General features: G+C 41.5%; 1 protein-coding gene across 5 annotated transcripts in view; it reads left to right on the forward strand.

Annotated features, from left to right (window-relative positions):
* LOC132873692 (CAP-Gly domain-containing linker protein 1-like) overlaps window positions 1-23,194 on the forward strand; it is a 36,283-nt gene extending 13,089 nt beyond the window's left edge. For 2 of the 5 annotated variants that reach the window (XM_060909464.1, XM_060909463.1), the window contains exons 11-22: window positions 583-664; window positions 901-1,151; window positions 2,152-2,214; window positions 3,232-3,303; window positions 14,007-14,113; window positions 17,206-17,305; window positions 17,435-17,484; window positions 18,256-18,316; window positions 18,440-18,596; window positions 18,681-18,733; window positions 21,669-21,781; window positions 21,876-23,194. In XM_060909464.1, the coding sequence (XP_060765447.1) occupies window positions 583-664; window positions 901-1,151; window positions 2,152-2,214; window positions 3,232-3,303; window positions 14,007-14,113; window positions 17,206-17,305; window positions 17,435-17,484; window positions 18,256-18,316; window positions 18,440-18,596; window positions 18,681-18,733; window positions 21,669-21,781; window positions 21,876-22,104 (1,338 nt within the window). In that variant the 3' untranslated portion in view covers window positions 22,105-23,194. Of the gene's footprint in view, window positions 1-582; window positions 665-900; window positions 1,152-2,151; window positions 2,215-3,231; window positions 3,304-14,006; window positions 14,114-17,205; window positions 17,306-17,434; window positions 17,485-18,255; window positions 18,317-18,439; window positions 18,597-18,680; window positions 18,734-21,668; window positions 21,782-21,875 lie in introns of those variants that run through there. The other 3 variants (XM_060909465.1, XM_060909466.1, XR_009651590.1) reach the window with 3 other exon arrangements.
* Window positions 23,195-24,674: the final 1,480 nt, after the last annotated feature.

Below are 24,674 nucleotides of genomic sequence, written 5' to 3' on the forward strand. Positions count from 1 at the left end.
GATAGACAAGTTAGTTTATCACTTATGTTATTGCAGCTATAAAGAGCCATAGCAGCAAAAGTGTCATTCGTTCACCAACCTCTTATAGTTTGTAAGAAAATCCTGTCCTGTAGACTCTCCTATGGTGGAAAACTTTCTGAGTTACAAAATGCTGCCACTAGAGACTCTTTCCATAAATATTAAACAAATATCTCCTTATAGAAAGATTTACCATATCAACAATTACACATTTTTATACCACTTATTATTAGCCTTAGATCATGTGTCAGTGAGCTGTTACTATAGAAACAAGAACATACCGTATAACCACAAGCCTATCATGTGTATTATAGCTGGCACTATTTTCAGAGCTGCTGTTCTAGAAAATTAATCAGCACCTGCTGACCAATCAGATTTGAGAATTTAACAGCGCTGTGGTATAAATTGCATTAATGAGTGTGTTTTTGTTGCTGATATGAACATAAATTGCAGGCACATTTTTAGCAGTGCTTGTGTTGAAATGCACGGCTAAAGGTTTATAACGTATTTTACTGTGTGAAGTGATGAACAGTCAAGCACACAAATCCTAAATGACTCCATTAGCTCATTTGTGTTTCATTATCACAGAAGAAAAAGCTTGATACAGAAGCTGAAGAAAGTAAAAAAATTGCACTCTCCATACAAGGTAAAAAATTCCCATCCATGGCTTGTATGCACATCTGGACGTTGTTGAACCTTTGTATCATTCTTTTTGCATTGCTGCATATACATAGCAAGGTGAAGAACTCCCTAGTTTTGCACAATAGTGCAGTAACATAATGTTAAGATTCCAAGCATCCCATTAATCTGTATTTACAGTTTTAAATGTTTGTTTGAATAAAGTGTGAATGTTGCGATGAGTGATTATTCTTGTGTTTGTAGAGCTGCAGAGTAACATGCAGGCAGACAAGGAACAACTGGAGCAGCTACGCAGCGAAAAGCAGAAGCTGGAGGAGGAAACAGCCTCGAGGAAACAGCTGGACCAACAACGGAATGAGGAGCACAAGCAACAGGAGAAGGAGCTGCAGGAGAAACTAGACCAAGTGGAGCAGGAGTTGAGCAAAGTGCAGCAAAGGAGCACTGAGCTGGAGCAGAAGGTGGTTGAGCTGCAGATGTTCAAGGACAAAACCCAGGTGAGGGCCGGACTTCAAAAGTAGTGCAGAAAACATTTATTTAGCTACTTAGTGCTGAGCGAGATGAGGATTTAGTACTTGTGTCATATTTTATAAGGGATTAGTGGAGGTAATAAAGGATAAGTTTGTTTAGCTTGTCTTTGTTTGTTAAGTTTATTAAGGATTAAGTTTGTTTGGATTGGCTGGTGCATGGGCAAACAAGCACAAAGGTATCAGTGATGCATCCTGATTCAGTACAGTATATTTTGCAAATGAGCTTGACACATTCTGATGTTTATGAGATGAGCATGGAAGGAAAATTCCTGTGAAACTGTGTTAACGTTCCCCAGGGATCAGGTGTACAGTATTACATTGATTGCATTTCCTGCTTGGTGGTGTGGCATACCTCACTCGGAAGGAATCTACAATGCTTTGTAGCTCCATCTCTCCATTCTGCAGGCATGAAAGAATCAGTAGGGGGAAAAAGGGTTTTCTGAGCAAATCATAATATTTGGCTTATCATTTTAAACAGCTACGCAAGGCAAAAAACATTATACATCAAGAAATAGCTTTTGTTTTTGTTTTTTTTACTTGGAAACACCAACTTAATAATGAACGCTGGGTTTAGACTAGAAGCAGTCCTTAGGGTTCTTACCACAATGAAATGATTATTATAGACATACCATTTGCATCCATTTAACTCCCATTGTTTCACCAAGCCTTTCATTCTTGTGGAATGTGACATGCAGAGGGCTCAAAAGTGCTAAAATGGCACAAACAAGTGACAAAAATAGCAATACAGGTATTTGCAGGACTGCATGTTGCAGCTCTGGTGCTCTCACAAAAATACGACTTTTAAAATTCAATACAGAGGATAATTACATGCATTTTATGACAATAAAATTCAAATGCAAGGTGAACAGAGACTAAGAGCTTGTTAATAACTGTTGTAAAATGTACATCATGTTTCCTGACAACAGAACCTTGGTAATAATTTTAACCTAAATGTTCTTATTCCCAGAGTATCCAGTCTGCAGACACTCTCAAACAACTAAAAGAAAGAAATCAAGAGCTGCACCAGGAGGTGAGGAAGTGTGACTTTTTCTGACTGGGCTTGATGTGAGATTGACCTTCTGAGAAATAAGTGCTTTTTTGTTTTCATGACCTTAAATTCAGTTATTAATCGTTCTTGCAGAGGGTGGAGCTTTGGAGTGGTGTATGATGCTGTCTAGTTTCTATGCTGCAGTTTTAATTTTTCAGTTTCAGTTGCCCCCTGACAGCTCCAGGGTCCCTGGTCTGATCCTAATTAATCCGATCTGGATTACTGTCTGTGTAAAGTTTTGCATATTTTCCTTGCTTGCATGTGATTTTTCCTCTGGGATCTCTGGTTTCCTTCTGCCTCCCCAAAATATAGACCCCTTCGCATGTTTGTAAACAAACCGACCGTTGCCAGGATGCGCGCGCAGCCTGGACTCAGAAACAATGGCGCTGCCCATAGACCGGTATTATGAGCTGTCAGATTATGCAAAACAATTGTCGTTAGAAGATCGAGAATGCTACATAAATAAGTTAACTCTAACAAGTGGACATCGCCTACCGGATCCGTATTTAATTAAAGAGTGGACGGACGATGTTAGTAAGTTCCCTCCTCATTTTCCTCTGATACCTGAAGGCAGTCATACCATTTACAAAAAATGTCAAACTCAAAAAAAAAAAAAAAAACTATTTACAAAAGTAGCCTGCCATCAACATTCTGGTTACAGCGAGACTACAACTTGATTAACAATGGGACATTCATATTCATTTTGTTTTAATCAAATTATGCCAGTGATGTGATGGCAATGTGGCTTTAGCTACAACAGCAAATACCAACACTAAACAGCAATTTGCAGGAGGTAATGGCATGAAAGGAATGATAGTGTAAAGAGTGCAGCTAAGAGAAATCAGAGCTGCGTAAAAAGCGAGAGGCAGAGGCCAGAAATGAAACTGAACGGGGCGGGAGCTAGGTTAGAGCAGTCAACGTAAGTTGGCATTTAGAGTGAGGGCACACAATTTTACCTTTCCATCCTTGCTTTAAAATTGTGATTTTCGGCATACACAGATAATGATGGCACAAAATCTGGACTGCTTGAGTCAAGCGAGACCTCTCCTACAAACAAAATTGCATGCAAAGGTAAGTTAACATGCTAACAATATTCATTACATTGTGTAACTATGACCCAGCTAATCAGACAAACGTTACCAAAGTATTTTGCTACATCAATAAACGAAGACTAGAAAGAATAAAAAAGAAAGATTTAATAAATAGCCTGATCTTACCTGTGATGAAGTGGGCGCTGCAAACCTGCGCATTTTTGATGGTGCTTTCATCCCAGTCTACACGTTTGATGGCTTGTAGCCATAGACGTTGGCGATTTTTTTGGAATGGGTGAGATCCTGCTGGAATTCTGTACATTTTAACCCCATCACTGCTACGATTCTGACACCCGAAAACACAACAACTAGGCATTTCTTCCAAATATTTCTTCTCGTCTCTACCGTCGCTGAATCTTTTTTGGGTCCAGGCTGCGCGCGCAATTTCCTCTTACGTATGAATGACGTTTACTGCGAAGGGGTCTATACTAGTAGGTAAATCAGTGACTCGAAATTGGCTCTAGATATGAAGTATGCACATGTGCATGTTCCAGGATCCAGGATAAAGTAGTGAAGGTGAATAAAGGAATGAACCTTAAAAATATGACAGATTGGCATCATGTTGCAGCTGTTACCCAACTTGGGTATAGTGTGCCTTACAGCTTTATACACAGTATATGGAAGCATGTGTGCTTATGCACTAAAAGGATGTGGCCTGTCTAGGCCACTATCAAACTAATAGACACAAAATAAATCTTAACCAAAGGTTTTACTGTGAGGCCAACTGTACCTTCTTTTGTTCCTGACCACCAGGGCAGGTTCCTTGCTGAATCAGTGGGCTAGTATTCCTTTTTGCTTGCTTCCCTGCTGAATATCAATAGCAAAGTCATCATGTAGCAGCATGGGTACTGTATCAAGTCTCATAGCTTGCTATGAATTGTTGAACAACAGTGCACTGAAGTACAGAGTTCAGAAGACCTTGCTACAGCATAAAAATTTTTGCACTGTGAACAGTGTTTTCAATTTTTTTTCTATATAACTTAAAATAAAAAAAGGTGTATGTGGCAGCATTCATTGCGCACTGGGGCTAAACTGATGCTTTGCCATTGGGCTAGTCAAACTAGTCATAACCTTTCTTAAAGGTGCCAGACATCTATAACCTTCACACAACACAATGGTTCTGCAGTTTGGCCTGGGCTTCAGGTGGAAGGGACTGAAGATGATGAAAAAAATGAGGGTGCCAGCTGTTTGTGTGCTTTGGGGAGAACAGTAAAGGGGCTCCACTGCCTAAAGGCAGATCAGGTCATTGGGTAAAGGAACTGAATGCATAAGCGTATTTGAATGCAACTTAAAGTGCCATTCCACCATTGGATGTATTTTTTTGGCATAAAATACAATATATTTTATGACAACATGACTAGACAGAGAAATATTTTAGCTTCAAAATGATATATCAAACATAATTTTTTGACAACGACAAGTATATTAATTTTGCGACCAAAGTCAGCTACCCTTTTAATTTCCGCGCGGTAGTGAAACGTGATGTCATCGGCAGGTTCCCCTTCTTGTGTACCACGTCACATGTGACGTGGCACAGATTATCAGCAATGGCGGATAGAACGCGATTGTCAGCTTCGGAAAAGAAGCGAAAGAAAATAGCAAGTGATGCCCAAAGGAGACGGTCGATGGTGAATATCGGCACAGCAATCGACAAGTGGAAATCGCGTTCTATCCGCCATTGCTGATAATCTGTGCCACGTCACACGTGACGTGGTACACAAGAAGGGGAACCTGCCGATGACATCACGTTTCACTACCGCGCGGAAATTAAAAGGGTAGGTGACTTTGGTCGCAAAATTAATATACTTGTCGTTGTCAAAAAATTATGTTTGATATATCATTTTGAAGCTAAAAGATTTCTCTGTCTAGTCATGTTGTTATTGTATTTTATGCCAAAGAATACATCCAATGGTGGAATGGCACTTTAAGAGGTGTCTTCTTACATTAAATACAATTTCACTTGAGCTAGGGCTACACTAAAGGTGCAAATATAATTCACTTTCACCACACATACGCGAGCAACATTGTTCACATATTCACTTGGGTGTCTTATGTATCGGTCTCGGATAGTACATAAATATGTGATTTGGGACATAACTTTAATTTGTTTATTCAGTTGGGACACAGTGTCACATGCTGCAACTCTGCCACCACTATTTCTGTTGATATTGCACCACGCAGACTCACTGCATTAATTTTAGGAAGACGTGCACAAGCGACGTGACAAATGACTGAAGGATATGCGTGATGGCCATCTTGTGTATGTGCAGTTAGCATCATATAAATCAAGTGTAAATCAGCTTTATAAGTATAAAGCAGCCACTGTCATTCAGTATTCAGTAAAATCCTTACATAGTACAGTATTTGATACAGGGCCTCAATACAAAATCAGAATTTTGAGAACAGTCTCAGAAAGATGTGATTTAAATCTTCAGTACAGGGCAGTATCAACAGTTTGTCATTCTCGGCATCGGCACATGTCCCATGTGGGGAATTCCGTGACCACAAGATGACTTCTTTGGTGTTGGTACTCGGCAAGAAATAAGCAAATGGTAATATTCCTAAGGAAACCAAATCACCCTCGTGACCCTTGAGTCGGCTGTAGAACTTCATTTACATAAGGACACATCTCTAGGTCTCCTTCACCCAGTGCAAAGAACCTAGGGGTTGCGTTCGACGACAAACTCTCCTCCTCAGCGAACATTGCTTCAGTGACCTGGACGTGTGGATTCCTCCTCTACAATATCCAAAAGATCCGCCCTGTTCTTACCACCTGCTCTATTCAGTTCCTGGTCCAAGCACTGATCCTCTCCCGCTTGGACTGCTGCAACTCTTTCCTTGCTGGCCCTCCAGCTTCTGCCATCAGACCCCTGGAGCTCGCCTGGTCTACAACGTCCCTCGTTTTTCCCATGTCATCCCTCTGCTTGCTGACCTGCACTGACTACCTATCGCAGCTCGCATCAAATTTAAGACATTGGTGCTAGCTTACCCAGGCTCTCAAGGGGTTAGGGCCAGCATACCTCCAGTGTCTGTTCCGCCCCTACATGCCAGCCAGATCCATACACTCCACTACTACTAGTCGCCTGGCCCCTCCTCCTCTCCGCTCCTTCCAAGCCCGCTCAAGACTACTGTTTGTTCTGGTTCCCCGTTGATGGAATGACCTTCCCATTGAGGTCAGAACTGCTGACTCCCTGACCACCTTCAAGCACAGACTGAAGACTCACCTCTTCAGGCTGCACCTCTCCCCTTCTTCCCTGCCCACTGTGTAACTGCGTTTCGGTCTACACCAACCCAGGCTGTATACTGTCTCGCCTGGGGTTAGCCATTTTGAGTTTTCTATTTAGTTGTACTTTATATGGTTGGTTTGTTTCCTTGGCTGTTTGAGTATTGGTACTTCAGCAGCATATTACACTAGGTATTGCTGTCACTTGTTCAGCTGGCACTAGAACTTTTTTGTCTAGAAGTTCAGCACTTCGTGTACCTGAATTTTGCACTTGTTGTACGTCGCTCTGGATAAGAGCGTCTGCTAAATGCCATGTAATGTAATAAGTGACCTTCTGTTTTTAAATGACAGAATTTACATGTGTTTGAATGTTATTGTCAAGACTCACAACTTGTAGTCTGGCTTCGGAATGGTTTCAGCTCAATCCATTCTTGGAGAGCAGTGCAGCAGTGATTGTTAATTTGACACCAACACTGCTGAAGCTGAGCTTTGGAATCATAGCTCTAGCTGTCTTACTTTCACACCCTGTCAGTCTGTGCCAGTGCTTTCCACACATGATGTAATCATGCACACGTTATTGTGAGCCTGGTGGCTGGCTGCCTTGTTCCGCTTGGCTGGGCAGAACATCAGGGGTTGAAAGCGGCGATCACTTATCTGTGCAGTGTTAGTCGGCAAACAAATTTTTGCCCTGAATTTTGATTATTCCCTCCTGTTTATAATTTTCTTGAATAGAAATAAAAAGGCAATTTTATATCTCAAACTGGCCAGACCTTTTTGCCTGACAAATCCTATGAATATCCTACATTCTGTTAGACTGGGCCGACTGTGGGATGAAGAAGCGTTGTGATGCTAAATGTGCGTAATGTGACAGATTTTGTGAATCAGTATCTACAGTCAGACGATTGGCAGAGCTGAGGAAAACATGGAGGCAGAGAGAACAGGTGGAGGATGCAGGATACCCAGCGACATGGACTTGAAGGTGGGGAGTGGATAAATAGACCAGATTGGTGGGGAGAGTGGGATGGAAATGAGGAGCAAATCTGAAGGTGGAGGGGGAAGTGCTGGGAGAGAGACAGAAAGACACAAAGAGAGAGGGAGAGGGAGGAGCTTGGCAGTGCTTACGTACTGAAGCTGTCTTGTGAAACGTGTCCGAGAGGGTGTGAATGTGAGTGGTTGGGACAGCAGCAGCTCGAAAACGTGTGCATGCTGTGTGAGCTCCTCTCGCATGCTCTTTCGCTGTCACTCAGCAGGGGGTCGGTGGCAATGCATTATTGATCTTGCTGGTTTGTCTGCATAAAGAGGATTCAAGGCTACACAGACATGGATGTAGCAGCCTTGCAGCAAAGCTACTCAGGAAGCATGTATACGTCTCACTTCCAGGTACTGCACTCTCAATCTCAGCATAGAGTAAACCTTTTCTCAGTGGAGCATGGTGTGTCTCGGTTCTGAAGTTTTAAAGGCTAGTAAATGAGACTAAATGTGGCTGTATGTTTGACCTGCTGGCAGTTTTAATTGTACATTTTTGTTAATGGTGTTGAATTTGGTTATACTGATTTTGTATTGGCTGCATAAAATGTAGGGCTATAAAATAATGAATTGTGTTGTGTATTGTTTTGGACTGTATAAATTATGCTTTGTATAATAATAATGCTTGTATAAATAATGTTATATACAGTATGTATATATACGTGTGTGGTCTGATTTTTGGGATGCAGTCTCGGATGAGTTTTCTGTAGCAGAATGATTGTACAACATGCATCTTTAATAGGAAGAAAATAAGAAGTTGGTGCACAAATTTTAATTTATTTTTGGTTTTTTGAAATCAACAGAGTCAAAATTATAAATAAAATTTTTTAAAAATATATATACAACCCCGATTCCGAAAAAGTTGGGACAAAGTACAAATTGTAAATAAAAACGGAATGCAATGATGTGGAAGTTTCAAAATTCCATATTTTATTCAGAATAGAACATAGAGGACATATCAAATGTTTAAACTGAGAAAATGTATCATTTAAAGAGAAAAATTAGGTGATTTTAAATTTCATGACAACAACACATTTCAAAAAAGTTGGGACAAGGCCATGTTTACCACTTTGAGACATCCCCTTTTCTCTTTACAACAGTCTGTAAACGTCTGGGGACTGAGGAGACAAGTTGCTCAAGTTTAGGGATAGGAATGTTAACCCATTCTTGTCTAATGTAGGATTCTAGTTGCTCAACTGTCTTAGGTCTTTTTTGTCGTATCTTCCGTTTTACGATGCGCCAAATGTTTTCTATGGGTGAAAGATCTGGACTGCAGACTGGCCAGTTCAGTACCCGGACCCTTCTTCTACGCAGCCATGATGCTGTAATTGATGCAGTATGTGGTTTGGCATTGTCATGTTGGAAAAAGCAAGGTCTTCCCTGAAAGAGACGTCGTCTGGATGGGAGCATATGTTGCTCTAGAACCTGGATATACCTTTCAGCATTGATGGTGTCTTTCTAGATGTGTAAGCTGCCCATGCCACATGCACTAATGCAACCCCATACCATCAGAGATGCAGGCTTCTGAACCGAGCGCTGATAACAACTTGGGTCGTCCTTCTCCTCTTTAGTCCAAATGACACAGCATCCCTGATTTCCATAAAGAACTTCAAATTTTGATTCGTCTGACCACAGAACAGTTTTCCACTTTGCCACAGTTCATTTTAAATGAGCCTTGGCCCAGAGAAGACGTCTGCGCTTCTGGATCATGTTTAGATACGGCTTCTTCTTTGAACTATAGAGTTTTAGCTGGCAACGGCGGATGGCACGGTGAATTGTGTTCACAGATAATGTTCTCTGGAAATATTCCTGAGCCCATTTTGTGATTTCCAATACAGAAGCATGCCTGTATGTGATGCAGTGCCGTCTAAGGGCCCGAAGATCACGGGCACCCAGTATGGTTTTCCGGCCTTGACCCTTACGCACAGAGATTCTTCCAGATTCTCTGAATCTTTTGATGATATTATGCACTGTAGATGATGATATGTTCAAACTCTTTGCAATTTTACACTGTCGAACTCCTTTCTGATATTGCTCCACTATTTGTCGCCGCAGAATTAGGGGGATTGGTGATCCTCTTCCCATCTTTACTTCTGAGAGCCGCTGCCACTCCAAGATGCTCTTTTTATACCCAGTCATGTTAATGACCTATTGCCAGTTGACTTAATGAGTTGCAATTTGGTCCTCCAGCTGTTCCTTTTTTGTACCTTTAACTTTTCCAGCCTCTTATTGCCCCTGTCCCAACTTTTTTGAGATGTGTTGCTGTCATGAAATTTCAAATGAGCCAATATTTGGCATGAAATTTCAAAATGTCTCACTTTCGACATTTGATATGTTGTCTATGTTCTATTGTGAATACAATATCAGTTTTTGAGATTTGTAAATTATTGCATTCCGTTTTTATTTACAATTTGTACTTTGTCCCAACTTTTTTGGAATCGGGGTTGTACATACAGCACACCTAATGTTTGGTTAAAGCTAGACGGCCTTTCAATTTAATAAAATTGGTGAAATTTAGTTCTCTCTGAAATCTGAAACAACTCAATCTTTGTCTCACCTGACCATAAAACATTCCTCCATAAGGCTTTTTCTTTGTCTATGTGGTCAGCTGCAAACTTTAGTTGAGCATGAAGGTGTCGAATTTGAAGAAGGGGCTTCTTTCCCTGATGGCAGCTTCTCAGTCCATGGAGATGTAAAACTTGCTTGACTGTACATAGCGTTCCATCAACTTCCAGTTCATGGCAGGCCTGTGCCTTGGGGGTTCTTGGGGTGTTCTTGACCAGCCAAACCGATTTCCTCTCATCTCTGGGTGACAATTTAGTCTTCTTCAAGCAAAGTGGCTACACCTCCCAATAACTTGCACTTACAAATAGTTGTTTGAACTGATGATCTTGGAATCTGCAGTTGTTTAGAAATGGCTCCAAAAGACTTTCCTGAGATGTGTAAATCTATTTTCTCTTTCTCAGATCTGCACTGAGCATTGCACTACTGTCCAAGAAACCCTTTTTATGTTGGCACAGAGAAGCTGTCAGCTGTAGTCAAACATTATCACAAACAGGAAATTAATTATTACCACAGAAATAATAATCTAAGTGGGTGTACATATATTTTGGCCCTGTATCAGACCTGCCAACCTTTACGCATTTTGCGTAGCAGATACGCATTTAGACATCAAACTACGCTGCTACGATTTAACACTTCAAAATACACAAAAAGCCACTGATGGCTTTGAGTTCAAAGATCTTTAATATTCCGGTTCAACTGTCTGTGCATTCACGCACTAGGTAACTCGTCTATGGGTGTAACCGCATTGACCAGCAACCTGTAGAGAAAAGAAGACTTCGACCAATCACAGCGCTAGTTTTAAACTCTTCAAATAGGCCTAGGCTATGAGGCTAAGCGGAGAGCCGAGGAGCCGTCAAAACGAAAGTAACGAAATTGATTTTCATCCCTCTCGGTCGATCTTCATACTGTGACTGGTTTTACAAGGGAGGACGGTGCTAAACACCGTTTCGAAGGTAAATGGGCAGGGCAAGGGTATTGTGAATAAAGCAAGGACAACTGTCCTAACGTCATAGTTCAAAGCACAGTGTTCCGCCTTATCTGAAGGAAATATTTGTTCCAGCTTGTTTTGATATTTGACCCAGGCTTCTCAATCCAAAAAATATTGCATAGCCTAAAGTGAAAATATACTGTAGTAGCCTACTGACGTTTCCATCCAGTCAACAGATAGACGCGTTAAAATCTTCTGAACTAGGCTACTCGTGCATGTGAGATTCAATGAGCAGCGCACCAAGTGTTTTCACGTACCGTAAGTGCGTGTGGTGGATGATGATGTGTGTTTGTGTATGTGTGTGCCTTGCAGTTAATAATACACATGACGTCAGATGAAGATACTGACAGAGAGAGAGGGAAGCAAATCTAAAAAGAAGCGAGTCTATCCCCCTCAGAAGTTCCTAACGAAGTATCAAGATCAATGGCCATGCCTCCGCCCCTAAACTGCCTAATCATGCGTTTTGCACACTGTGCAATTATGATTTTGACATTAGCCATCAAGGAAATACAGGTAATAATATTGCTAACAGGCGGCACGGTGGTGTAGTGGTTAGCGCTGTCGCCTCACAGCAAGAAGGTCCTGGGTTCGAGCCCCGTGGCCGGCGAGGGCCTTTTTGTGTGGAGTTTGCATGTTCTCCCCGTGTCCGCGTGGGTTTCCTCCGGGTGCTCCGGTTTCCCCCACAGTCCAAAGACATGCAGGTTAGGTTAACTGGTGACTCTAAATTGACCATAGGTGTGAATGTGAGTGTGAATGGTTGTCTGTGTCTATGTGTCAGCCCTGTGATGACCTGGCGACTTGTCCAGGGTGTACCCCGCCTTTCGCCCGTAGTCAGCTGGGATAGGCTCCAGCTTGCCTGCGACCCTGTAGAAGGATAAAGCGGCTACAGATAATGAGATGAGATGAGATGAATATTGCTAACATAGAAATGCTTGCATTTATATACATGGGCCATTATTTTTTCCAAATTAGGCCAGGTCAGTGAATATGAATATTATAAAGGCTATGTTATTGGATAGGCCAGAGTAGCCTATAATTTATTTTCAGTAAATTTTTCTCTAAGTGTGGTTATCAGTTTGCATTTACTCATCTCATCTCATTATCTCTAGCCGCTTTATCCTTCTACAGGGTCGCAGGCAAGCTGGAGCCTATCCCAGCTGACTATGGGTGAAAGGCGGGGTACACCCTGGACAAGTCGCCAGGTCATCACAGGGCTGACACATAGACATAGACAACCATTCACACTCACATTCACACCTACGCTCAATTTAGAGTCACCAGTTAACCTAACCTGCATGTCTTTGGACTGTGGGGGAAACCGGAGCACCCGGAGGAAACCCACGCGGACACGGGGAGAACATGCAAACTCCACACAGAAAGGCCCTCGCTGGTCCCGGGGCTCGAACCCAGGACCTTCTTGCTGTGAGGCGACAGCGCTAACCACTACACCACCGTGCCGCCTTTTGCATTTACTAAATATTAATATTGAAAAATATATATTTATATAGGGGCAGCACGGTGGTGTAGTGGTTAGCGCTGTCGCCTCACAGCAAGAAGGTCCTGGGTTCGAGCCCCATGGCCGGTGAGGGCCTTTCTGTGCGGAGTTTGCATGTTCTCCCCGTGTCCGCGTGGGTTTCCTCCGGGTGCTCCGGGTTCCCCCACAGTCCAAAGACATGCAGGTTAGGTTAACTGGTGACTCTAAATTGACCGTAGGTGTGAATGTGAGTGTGAATGGTTGTCTGTGTCTATGTGTCAGCCCTGTGATGACCTGGCAACTCGTACAGGGTGTACCCTGCCTTTCGCCTGTAGTCAGCTGGGATAGGCTCCAGCTTGCCTGCGACCCTGTAGAAGGATAAAGCGGCTAGAGATAATGAGATGAGATGAGATATTTATATAGGTACTCTGGAATATTCACTTTCGATGTTTAGTGTAGCCTAGTTCAAAGTGTAGCAAGGAGCAACAGAATCTCTTTTACGGTCAAAACTAAATTTATGAAAAAAGGATTTAGAGTGTGTGTGTGTATTTTGCAGACTGCCGGCGTCTGTTTTAAAAGACATAGGCTATAGCCCTTTGGTTTTTCTGTTATCTATACAATATAATGCTAAATGTCAAAAGGGACATAGCATGCTATTTGGGATTCTTTGTTGTTTATAATTCCCAATGTATTTAAGACACAATATGCCAAAGGCAGGACATTTATCCCTTATCTTTAAGTTTAAGGTCTGTATAAAGGACATATTTTTCGGGCACGGTTGCCTTGTGCCAAATGTCTTGGTGAAAGCATTGGAAACATATTCATGCCTTTTCATTAAAAGAGTTCTTGTTTTCTTCATAGTCTACTTGTATGTTGAATAACTAGATATGGTGGTGAGTGGGAACTCTGTGCTTAGTAATACATTGTTCACATGCTCACTCATTACAATCAATACTGATCAGCAAATGTGCCTGACCTCACACCATGCTGCGCTGCACCGCCACGATAAGTTGCTACTCAAAATTTTTTTCCAAGGTTGGCAGGTATGCTGTATGTATAATTTTGACCATGATTTCAGAAAACCCAAAATAAATTATAATTTGTGCACCAAAATCTTGTTTATTTCTATTAAAGATGTATATTGTGCAGTCATTCTGCCACAGAAAAAGAAATCAATGAAAGCCCAATATTGCCATGACATTCATGTCCCTGTATGTAAACTTCTGAAAACAATTGTGTATGTGTGTGTGTGTATATATATATATATATATATATATATATATATATATATATATATACACACACACACACACACACACACACAAAATGCCTTTGGTTAATTATAATGTTTTATCGGCGGTCAATGAGATTGATGCATATAATCTGTTTTTATCACCTTTTTTCCAGCTTGAAGCCCTGAAGCAGCAAAACTCCAAATATCATGAGGAGCTTACCGTATGCAAAGAGCAGCTCACTTCTGAGAACCAGCGCATTGGAAGCCTGTGCAAAGAAATGTGAGTAGTTTTCATCCGGTCACCCCGTGTTGGACTATCAGAGACCCACTCACGGCAATCTTTATGGGTCCTTAATTTTGACTCAGTGTTTCCGTGAGCCATTGATTTTAAAAAGTGAGGTAAGAAGGCAGGTGGCCACGGCATCTTTCATTTATTATAGCACACTGAATCAAACAAAGTCTTAATCATGCAGTTTACTTTTAAAGCACTTTCAGGTAGGTTTTGTGGGAATTTACCCACAAGCCGTTTTCCATTGAGTCAAGACTAAATGCATGAAATCTAATGCATCTTTAAAAGGCACAGAGCCACATTCCAGCTGCTTTTCCCAAGATGCATTACATAATTACCTCTCTCGTTTTTCTCCAGAAACTTTTCCTCAGCAGGTCTGTGCGAGACTAGACTAGAAGAGAGCTCCTCTAGCAAGATATCTCCATATCTGTCAGACAGGAAACTGACTTGTTGCGTTTTATTTGGTTTAATTGATGCTTTACGTTACAGTTCATCATAATGCATTCTCTATGATTCTTGTGGTATGCCTTCAACTTATTCTTGCGGTATGCAACCAGAAAAATGATTTTCTGGTTGCATTTGAACTTGATAATCCGTTTAAGTGTGATAAATTGGATTTAACAGTGCTCAACTAGATCAGGCTCAGCAGATGGTAAAAATAAAATGGCACATTTGATGCACTTGCGGAGGGCAATAATGACTATGCATGTGATGATTCAGTTGGAATCGCTTCCAGGTCTTCTTAATAGCATTCTGTAAAGGAAAAAAAAGGCTTTTGGTTGCTTGTTAATTCATTTAATTATTCACATCCCACCAAGAGTCAGGTACAATCGATCACAATTAATACCAGTCAGGAGAGACTAGAACAAATATATAGAATGAAAATATAAATATGTATCACATCACAAGTCTGAACAGTGAGCAGAGTAAAATATTAACCACTGTTATTGTAAATAAATGTCAGGAAGATGAAAAGATTGCATGGGTTTTTAGGTATTACTATGATATGCGCATGGCCACATATCAAGGAAAAAAACAACAAAGTGTCAACTCTAGAGCTGTACTGAAGCAATGAACATTATTCTTCCAAAAGATATTCCTTCAGTTGGTGTTTTGATTATGGTGGTGGAGAGAGAGCTCTCTAGCACGTCGCTCCAAAATTGGCCATATGTATTTAACTGGGTTGTCATCTAGTGACTGAATGCATTAGCATATGATTGACGTCATTTTCATCCCCCTCAAACCATCGACTAAGCCCTCATGTAGTGTGGATGGGGTTGAGTCATCCTGGAAGAGACCACGCTCATCAAGATAAAAGGGCTCATTCAGAAGAACTTTGTATGGATTTGTAATGACTGTTGACTCTAAGGCTACATCCACATGACAACGGCAATGAGATGTTATTTAAAAAAATATCGCGTCCACATGGGCAACGATCAGTAAGATATCAGGTCCATATGGCAACGCAACGCTTGCTGAAAACGATGCAATACACATGCCACACCTCTAGGGGAGCTGTAAGACGGTCCCTTCGGAGACACCAGAACAATAGAAGAAGTAAGGACGCATGCGCATAAACTATTATGCACGAGACTTCATATTAGCCACAAAGTCAGGAAAATCTGTTCGTAAAATTACATTATAGTGACCAAATACAATGAAAAGTATTTTTCCAGTCTCACCTGTGAAAGGTAATCCCATGTGATCTCGTTTGGACGGTAAACCTGTTGGTACAGTTAAACGCAGCACATGAATGAGGCATCTTTATTCTCCGCTTTGACCTATCCAATATGGCGGCGAGGATGACGTATGATTCTACGCGGAAGGCGGCGTCTTTAATGGTCCGGAATAAATTGAATGCTACACGTTGATGGATTAATTTGTTCTTCTACGCCCTTTTTGAGGAATGTATTGTAGGACTTAAACCAACATCTGAAGAGGTGAGATCGCTCCTTTTTTTCCCTATTTTTGCTGGCGGGATTGACTCTGCCCTAAGGGCTATTTTCTTTCTCTCTGTCTCTCTCACTTTGCACCATTACACAATAAATATCTCATCTCATCTCATCTCATTATCTCTAGCCGCTTTATCCTTCTACAGGGTCGCAGGCAAGCTGGAGCCTATCCCAGCTGACTACGGGCGAAAGGCGGGGTACACCCTGGACAAGTCGCCAGGTCATCACAGGGCTGACACATAGACACAGACAACCATTCACACTCACATTCACACCTACGGTCAATTTAGAGTCACCAGTTAACCTAACCTGCATGTCTTTGGACTGTGGGGGAAACCGGAGCACCCGGAGGAAACCCACGCGGACACGGGGAGAACATGCAAACTCCACACAGAAAGGCCCTCGCCGGCCCCAGGGCTCGAACCCAGGACCTTCTTGCTGTGAGGCGACAGCGCTAACCACTACACCACTGTGCCGCCACAATAAATATTCACAGTGAAAATATTTTGTAAGCGCATTTCATGAACCAAGTTATAGGATTTGTTGACAACTCGCATCAAGTTCGTTACACTTCTACCCGGCGTGAAGCACTGACAGTCATGTGGTTGTGACGTCATCGTAAACAAATCCGTTCTACTCATCCAGACGACTTCGCAACGGCAACGTTGCCAGATCTTTCCACTCTGGAACCCGTTCTCAAAAGATTGCGTTTTGGGCACCCAAAACGCCGGTGCCATGTGGACGCCAGGCCTAAACGATAAACAATTGTATCGGCTTCACCTGAATCCGTTGCCGTGTGGACAGGGCCTAAGTGTACATGTGGACCCAAGCCATGCGGGAAAAATAGTGTGAAATTCAGAACCACGTATTTAAAGATTAGCTTGATAAGCTAAAGGAGGTGAAAGAGGTCCAAAATTTCAAAGTTGGCTTTATAGCAGCCACTTCAATGGATAGAAAGAGACCAATGTGATGTAGATGCCTTAATACTGGCAAAAAAAGAAGATAAATATCGAATTCACATCAAGATCTTGTCTGTTAAAAAAAGCCCTTGTTTGTGTCACAAATTTGCAGTAAGAAAATAGCCGTTGTGTTTATGAGGGTACTATGAAAGTACTCTTTCTCACCTTGCAGTGAGGAGCTGAAGCTCTCAGCCAATCAGAAGTCATTGAGGCTTGTAACACTCCAGGAAGAAAATGGGAAGTTGTCTCAGAAGCTGGACAGCAGTCGACAGGTGAGCTTTAAGCAGTATCGCTTACACAGTTTTACAGTACTAATCAGGATTTTGAATAGAGAAATTTTTTTTGGACAACAAGAAGTCATCTACAGAGATTTATAAGTGGGCTTTGTTTTTGTTTTGCAGTTCAAGGGTGATCATCTGCCTCCGGACAACCAGTCGGAGATTAGGGAGAGGTGAGAGTCGCTCTAAGACAGTTTCACTCCACCCATCTGTAATTACACTGCCTTCAAATTACTGTTATTTCCTGAGACTGACGTTTTAAAAGTGCCTTCAGCGTTAGGTTGAAAGCCAGAATAAAGACTTTACATTTCTAGTGAGGTTCTCTAAAGGAGTTAGATTATATATTTTAGATATCTATAACCTTCATGTTAAACACATTTATTTCAGTCTGTCATACAGGCAAACATGTTTTACAGTTCAAATGAGACTGCACAATATTGCATCACATTTTTTAACGAATTGTACCACACAGCATTTTACAAAATCGAAACAGCACTTAAATTATATTAGATCTCCTTGAGGTTTTCCTATTTCTGTGTAATCAGATATCACATATTGTCATTCTGGAAGGTACAGAGATACACGCACCAAGTCAGAAGTGGTTAAAAATGCCAGAACAGGAACCGAGAGCCGCTTTTTAAAGGCATGTTAGGAAATGAGGGCCAGTGAAGGAGAAGCTAAAAACACTCTACTGTATTCCTTGGAGAGATCACCTAAAATAAGCTCTGTGCTATTTAAGGATTCACAGTATGTTCTGGAGAACATGCAGGTTGTTGGAACGTTTCTCTCTGCATGGTTCTGTTTGCAGAAAATAATCCTAGTGAAGATTACTACTACTTTTTTCGTGCGTATTTAAGCACACCGTAATTTTAGCTCGTACACTTGGACCATTTCAGCACCTAAGCTTTTTCAATTTGTTTTGCTGGAACTGTGTGCTCTTTCAGGGAAAACTTCAACACTTTAATATCCGAGAAAGACAAAGAATTAGAAGCATTAAGAAATGAGGTAAGAGCTTTGAGTACCGATTCAAACTCCACAAAGCCTATGACTACATCTATACACAGCTGTTGCTGCATGTTGTCATAGCCGGTGTAGTGGAGGTTTGAACTAAGAATACTGATACGTCAGATTGCAGTGTTGCGTGGAGAGAATGCCGTGGCTAAAACACTGCAGGCAGCGGTGGAGTCTCTGGAACGGGACAAGGTGAAGCTGCAGAGCAGAGTGCACAGCCTCGAACAGAAGCTGGAGGGCGGACAGAGTGATATCCAGGAGGTGAATTCCTCAGGTGAGCTTGTGTTCTAAAGCCGCACCTATAATGCTTTATAATTACTGTGGTTTGGATTGTAACATGTATTGTTTCTCTACATAGATGCTGCCGCTATAAGCCAGCTCAGAGAAGAGAAGGAGTTTGCTGAGGGACAGGTAAACAAGAAAAAGTGTTAATAAAAGTTGTTCTGCTTTTATTAGCAAATTTATAAAGTAACAAAGTATCATGGTAACGGAAGGTTCTGCTTTTAGGGTACTGACAGCTCTGGGTCTGTAATGGAAGAAACTTGCTGTAGCTGTAGGCATTTGGTTAATGAGCGCAGTAAATCTTTGTTGTCATTAGGATGACAAAATGTGTATAATATTAAAAAGAGATTTAGACTCAATGTACCTTAAGCTGCTCTGACTGAGTTAACGAAACAGTTGTACTGCAATGGCAACAGGATCAAATGTAGCTTGTGATCACAAAGGATGGGTTTCAGTTTTTATCCCCCGCGGACCGAAAGGCCCGATGGAGGATTATGTCGTGGTGACGTCCGTCCGTCTGTCTGTCCGTCTGTCCCAGGAAGGGTGCTCACTTTCTGAAATCAACTCCTCTTACAGTTTGTGGAGGAATTTCACGAAACTTGACAGGATTCTTTGTTATATGTCGGTAATACGTATATTGCAGTTTCGTTCAATTCAGTCGCATTTTACCAGAGTTATGGCCCTTGATTACCAGACTTGTACTTTGACATTTTCATGAGGCTCTATTAAGCACTTATAGCATAGATATAGTTGCCAGCTGGGGATATTATGCTCTCAGAGCACTGTTGTTCAGTTTAGAAACAGGCGAACTGTGAGCCATGCGTTTTTCAGAGTGTGCTGATGTAGCTTCATTCCAGATTCCTCTTTTTTAAAAGGGCCAGCTCACCCTTCCTATAAGCCTCTGCACTAAGTAGCGAGGAACCATTTTCGATGCCACCGATATTCCACTGTGTTACGTTTGAAAAACAATCCACAACAATGCAGCAAAATCCAATCCTTAGATCATAAATTGTAACATGAAATTGAAGATATTTTGTCAAAGTAGTTATATTTTAAATTCTTTTCCCTTACGAAAATTAACCATGGTTTTACTATGAAAACTAACCATGGTTTTACCATGGTTTATAGTTATTCATGGTTTTCATGTTTTTTTTGGGTAACCATGAAAACCATGGTGCATTTTACCTCAATGTTCACTTAAATTTTTAGGTTCTAAGTAAATGTTAATGTATCTGGGCTGTTAATCGAGATCCTTCTCTACAGCATTGACTGTTGGACGAAAGCATGGTAATACTACAGTTAGTGCATCCTTTTAAAAACCATACTATCCCTTTTTAAACTAATTTCGTAGTTACTATGACCTATTACACATACAACTATGATGCTACCACAGCTACTGCAGTACTATGGATAAACCACAGTAATGCTATGGTTGGTTCATAGTACTTAGAATCACCATGAAATACCATAGTAGATCCATGGTTACTACCATGGATAAACCATAGTAATACTATGGTTGGTTCATAGTACTTAGAATCATCATGAAATACCATAGTAGAACCATGGTTACTACCATGGATAAACCACAGTAATGCTATGGTTGGTTCATAGTACTTAGAATCACCATGAAATACCATAGTAGATCCATGGTTACTACCATGGATAAACCATAGTAATACTATGGTTGGTTCATAGTACTTAGGCCCAATCCCAATTCTAATTTCTACCCCTACCCCTCCCCCTTCCCCTCTCCCTTCCCCTTGGCCCTTCTCCTTGAAACTGAGCTACAAGGGATAGGGCTTGAAATTCAACCCTTACGTATTGGGATAGCCCTTCAACGATCGCATACGTCATCGCGTACCTCCGTCAGCGTTTACGTTAGCAAAACGCGACCAAATGCGTCATTGGCTGCGACCAGCCGCTACAGTCAGAGGCAGAAATCTCTGCTGGCAGGGTGTGATTTGTTAACTAACACCACTGAATGGGATATCTTTGGCGCTTCGTGCACCACATCCGACAGAATGAGGTGTCAGAACACTCATGTAAACAATAAAAATGAGAATAACAGAACAAAACGTACGCAGTCAAGCAACCGAAAACAATACTCACTCCCAAAGCTTTTTAGCAGCAGCTTGGATTTCAGAAATCGCTGCTCATTCTCAGCTCGAAAGCGAATCAAGCGGCGTGTTTCCTCTGGATAACAACTTAAAACACGTAAATAATGGAGAAAATACATTTATGACAATCTTTCGCCGCGGGAACCGCCATCTTTCTGAAATCCGCATGAAATCTCGCTGAAATCCGCATGGCATTGTGGGAAATCACTCAAACCCCTTCGTTCGGAGTCAGCTCCAGGAAAATCTCCGTTTGGAGGGGTACAGAAGCCCTACCCCTTCCCCTACCCCTCCGCGTTAACTGGGATTGGGATACCCCTACCCCTTCACGTGAACGCGCAAAATGGAGGGGAAGGGCCAAGGGGTTGGTCCAAGGGGTGAAATGGGATTCGGCCTTAGAATCATCATGAAATACCATGGTAGAATCATGGTTACTACATAAAAACCATGGTAAAACCATAGTAAACCATGGTAGATTTTCGTAACCATTCTGTGTTTTTTTTTTTTTTATGGTTACTCTGTCGTAATGGACCAGAACTGGCCTCAGTCGTCTCATGGAGGAAAGAATATAACAGGCATATGAGTTCAAAACGTTCACATCTGAGACGTGGATGGATAAAAAGTTCAAGATGAGTTTCGAAGAGATCACTCAGAGTGAATTTGTGGAGGTGCTAGATGAGCACGTATGAAGAGAGCTAGCAGAGTAGCACTCACATGCTTTCAAAACATAGTGGCCTGTATGTAAGCAAAAACAACAAATTGGATTCTGGGAAGGGTGAGCCCCTTTAACAATTATGGATTCAAAGCTAATTGATTATCAGCTAGCCGTTGTGTAGAATTTTCCACTGAGTGAGCCAGGTCCGTGAGATGCTTCATATTGATGCTTCATTTTTTTGGACAACTTTGTCATATATTCAGCTGTTTTTGTGTTTTGTTTTTTTGCTCAACAGATCAACTTCCTCAACTCAGTCATCGTAGATCTTCAGAGGAAGAACGAGGAACTGAAGGTGAAGCTGAAGAAAATGGTCTTGGCTGAGTTCACTGGGAATGACGAGAACAATGGGTGGGTCGACTTCATGAGTGATCCACGTGCAGAGTATGAAGTATATGAACAATAACAATAGTGTCGATCACTTTCCTCTTACTTTCTTATTTAGTTTGGGTGATGTCAAGAAGAAGAAGAAAGCCCCACCACGTGTCTTCTGTGACATCTGTGACTGTTTTGACCTGCACGATACAGAAGACTGTCCCACCCAAACGCAGTCTCCCGATTCGCCTCCTCACAGCACGCATCATGGCAACCGCAGAGGAGAACGGCCCTACTGCGACATCTGCGAGGCGTTTGGTCACTGGACAGACTCCTGTAACGATGACCAAACCTTTTAAACCTTTGTTCTGAAAAACAGGCAAAGCACAAAATATTTTGACGTAGGTAAGCTCTTATTTTTGTATGCTCTATGTGTGATCTAAAGCATTCCTGTCAACTGAAGGCAACGTGATGCTACTTTATCGGAAGGTAAAGGTGAGACGTCCTGCTTGTGCTTCATTAATATCATTTTGTGTGTAGCGTAGATCATATTTTGACAGTGATCTGACCTCCTTGTGATAAATGAACACTTATCCACGGGCTCATGAAAGTTTTTGCGCCAAAAGACGTTTAAGCTGACCAATAGTAAATTATTGCACTGCTCACTTTAAATGCATTCCTTGTTACATAATGAGAACATATTTTTAGCTGCCAGTTGTCTAAGTTATTCTTTTATATTCAATGTCAAAAAGAGGTAGAGACTCTGTCTTATGAATGGCTTTTTAAGTGTTTTTACATTGTGTACTAAAATGAGTAAAACACAACTTTGCATCACTCTGTATAGCTGTAATATTTATATTAAAGACAGCATTTACAAATTAACTTGTTAAACTCCAAAAAAACAAAACGAAACAAAGATTTTCGGGTTTCTGCAATTTCATATTATGCAAAGATAACTGTATGTTTTGGGGCATTTTTCCTTTGTTTAAATGACATTATATACACGGCAGGCCAAAAGTACCGAAGCAGATTGAAGAAATTGAAACCAGAACCATACCAGCATAAACCTCATGAAAAGACGCCTTGAATATATCACTGTTATTAGAGCTAAAGAAGAAGATATTGATGATTATAATGTTGAATTGAAGTAACGTCTGTAAAAATCGGATGTAGTGTACTGATGTACAGTAATGCTGCAGACATTTCTGTCTTTTGTTACTGTAAATATTTATATTTGTGTCAGTTACCTCTATTCGTTTATACACCGACTTCCATACTTGTGGCCTGTGGTGTCTTTCATCGGACAGTTGCAGACTGTCCAATGATCCAAATGTTTCTAAAAACAGCAAAATATAATTCACTAATATTCTAACGTTACAAGAGTCTGTAATTATTGTACTGTTCAGGAAGTGTATACACACTAATTCTATATAAATCATAATGAACAAAGTTTTTGGTTGTTGTATGGGTGTTTTTTCCCCCCACACACAGCATTTTTGTTTTGGTGGGAGATTTTTAGACCAAGCAGCGTAATTTCTGCTTACGAAGTAGATTTTCTTACTTATCTACTTACAATTTTGCATCTTCAAACAGGATACTGTTAAATGACATATTGCACTACTACTGCGACTGAACAGTTTTGTCCACCGATTATCCGTAACCACTTATCCTATGCAGGGTCACAGGCAAGCTGGAGCCTATCCTAGCTGACTATGGGCAAGAGGCCGGGTACACCCTGGACAAATCGCCAAATCATCGCTGGGCTGACACACAACCATTCACACTCACATTCACACCTACGGTCACTTTAGAGCCACCAGTTAGCCTAACCTGCATGTCTTTGGACTGTGGGGCACGGGCGATTGCTCTAAGACAACGAGGGAGGCTCAGCCTCCTCTAAAAATGACGAACATCGTGTAGGATGAATTGCGCTAGGCTTATGTTATAGCCGACCTTATAACATTGCTATTTCAGATCCAGAATCATAGAAATATATGTGCTCAACCCAACTACAGTGCGAAATCATTCCCTTATAACTTTAATGTGTGCGTGAGTTTTTCCCCCTCGTGACAGCGCGATGCAGCGCAGCCTCAGTGCACTTCAATGGCATTTGGGAGGTCTGCGCTTTTCAATCTCAAAATGCAAGACGATTATTGGACAAATACTGCGAAAACGCCCGCCCACGGAGTCTCACGGACTCCCAGCCTCAGTGGACTTCAATGGCATTTGGGAGCTCTGCGCTTTTCAATCTCAAAATGCAAGACGGTTATTGGACAAATACTGCGAAAACGCCCGCCCACGGACTCCGAGCCTCACAGTGGGAGGGACATGGCAGTTTCCACGAGGAGACTGGTGATTGGTGAAACCGGCCGGATATTTTCTTTGATTGACAGCTCGTTTCAACTATAGACAGGCAGCGGTGAATTTCAGTTCAGTCCCATGCGGATTCGCAAGTGCTGTGGTGTATTGTAAGAGATCAGCTTACATTTCGATTTCATTCATTACCTACGGTTTCTACCAGCTTTTTTAGTTTGTATATATTTTCATTGTAAATATAGTGTTGTCAAGTTTGCTATCTTAGTTCCAGAAATTTCGTTTATTTGAGTGACTGAACTTGAACTTGAGGGGGCTAGTCAGCTAGCAAGAAAGCTGCGCACGGATGCCAAGCATTGCTGATTTAATTTTGGCGAAGCCATTTGCCAGTCTTCCTTTCGAGGAAAAAATGAAAATTAAAGAGCAGGGTAGACCAACGCCTCAAATTGACTTGGTGAAAAAGGTAGGGAATAATACTCGTTCCTTTCAGCTCTCCTGGTACGAGAAAGTGAATTGGCTAACAGCAAGTGACCCACATCAACAACAGTAAATAGGCTACTTTAGTAATATGTCATGGATGGACCAAAAATATAGAATCTATTTAAAATGTTTATGC

The sequence above is a fragment of the Neoarius graeffei genome, chromosome 25 (genome assembly GCF_027579695.1).
Source record: "Neoarius graeffei isolate fNeoGra1 chromosome 25, fNeoGra1.pri, whole genome shotgun sequence".
Taxonomy (NCBI): domain Eukaryota; kingdom Metazoa; phylum Chordata; class Actinopteri; order Siluriformes; family Ariidae; genus Neoarius; species Neoarius graeffei.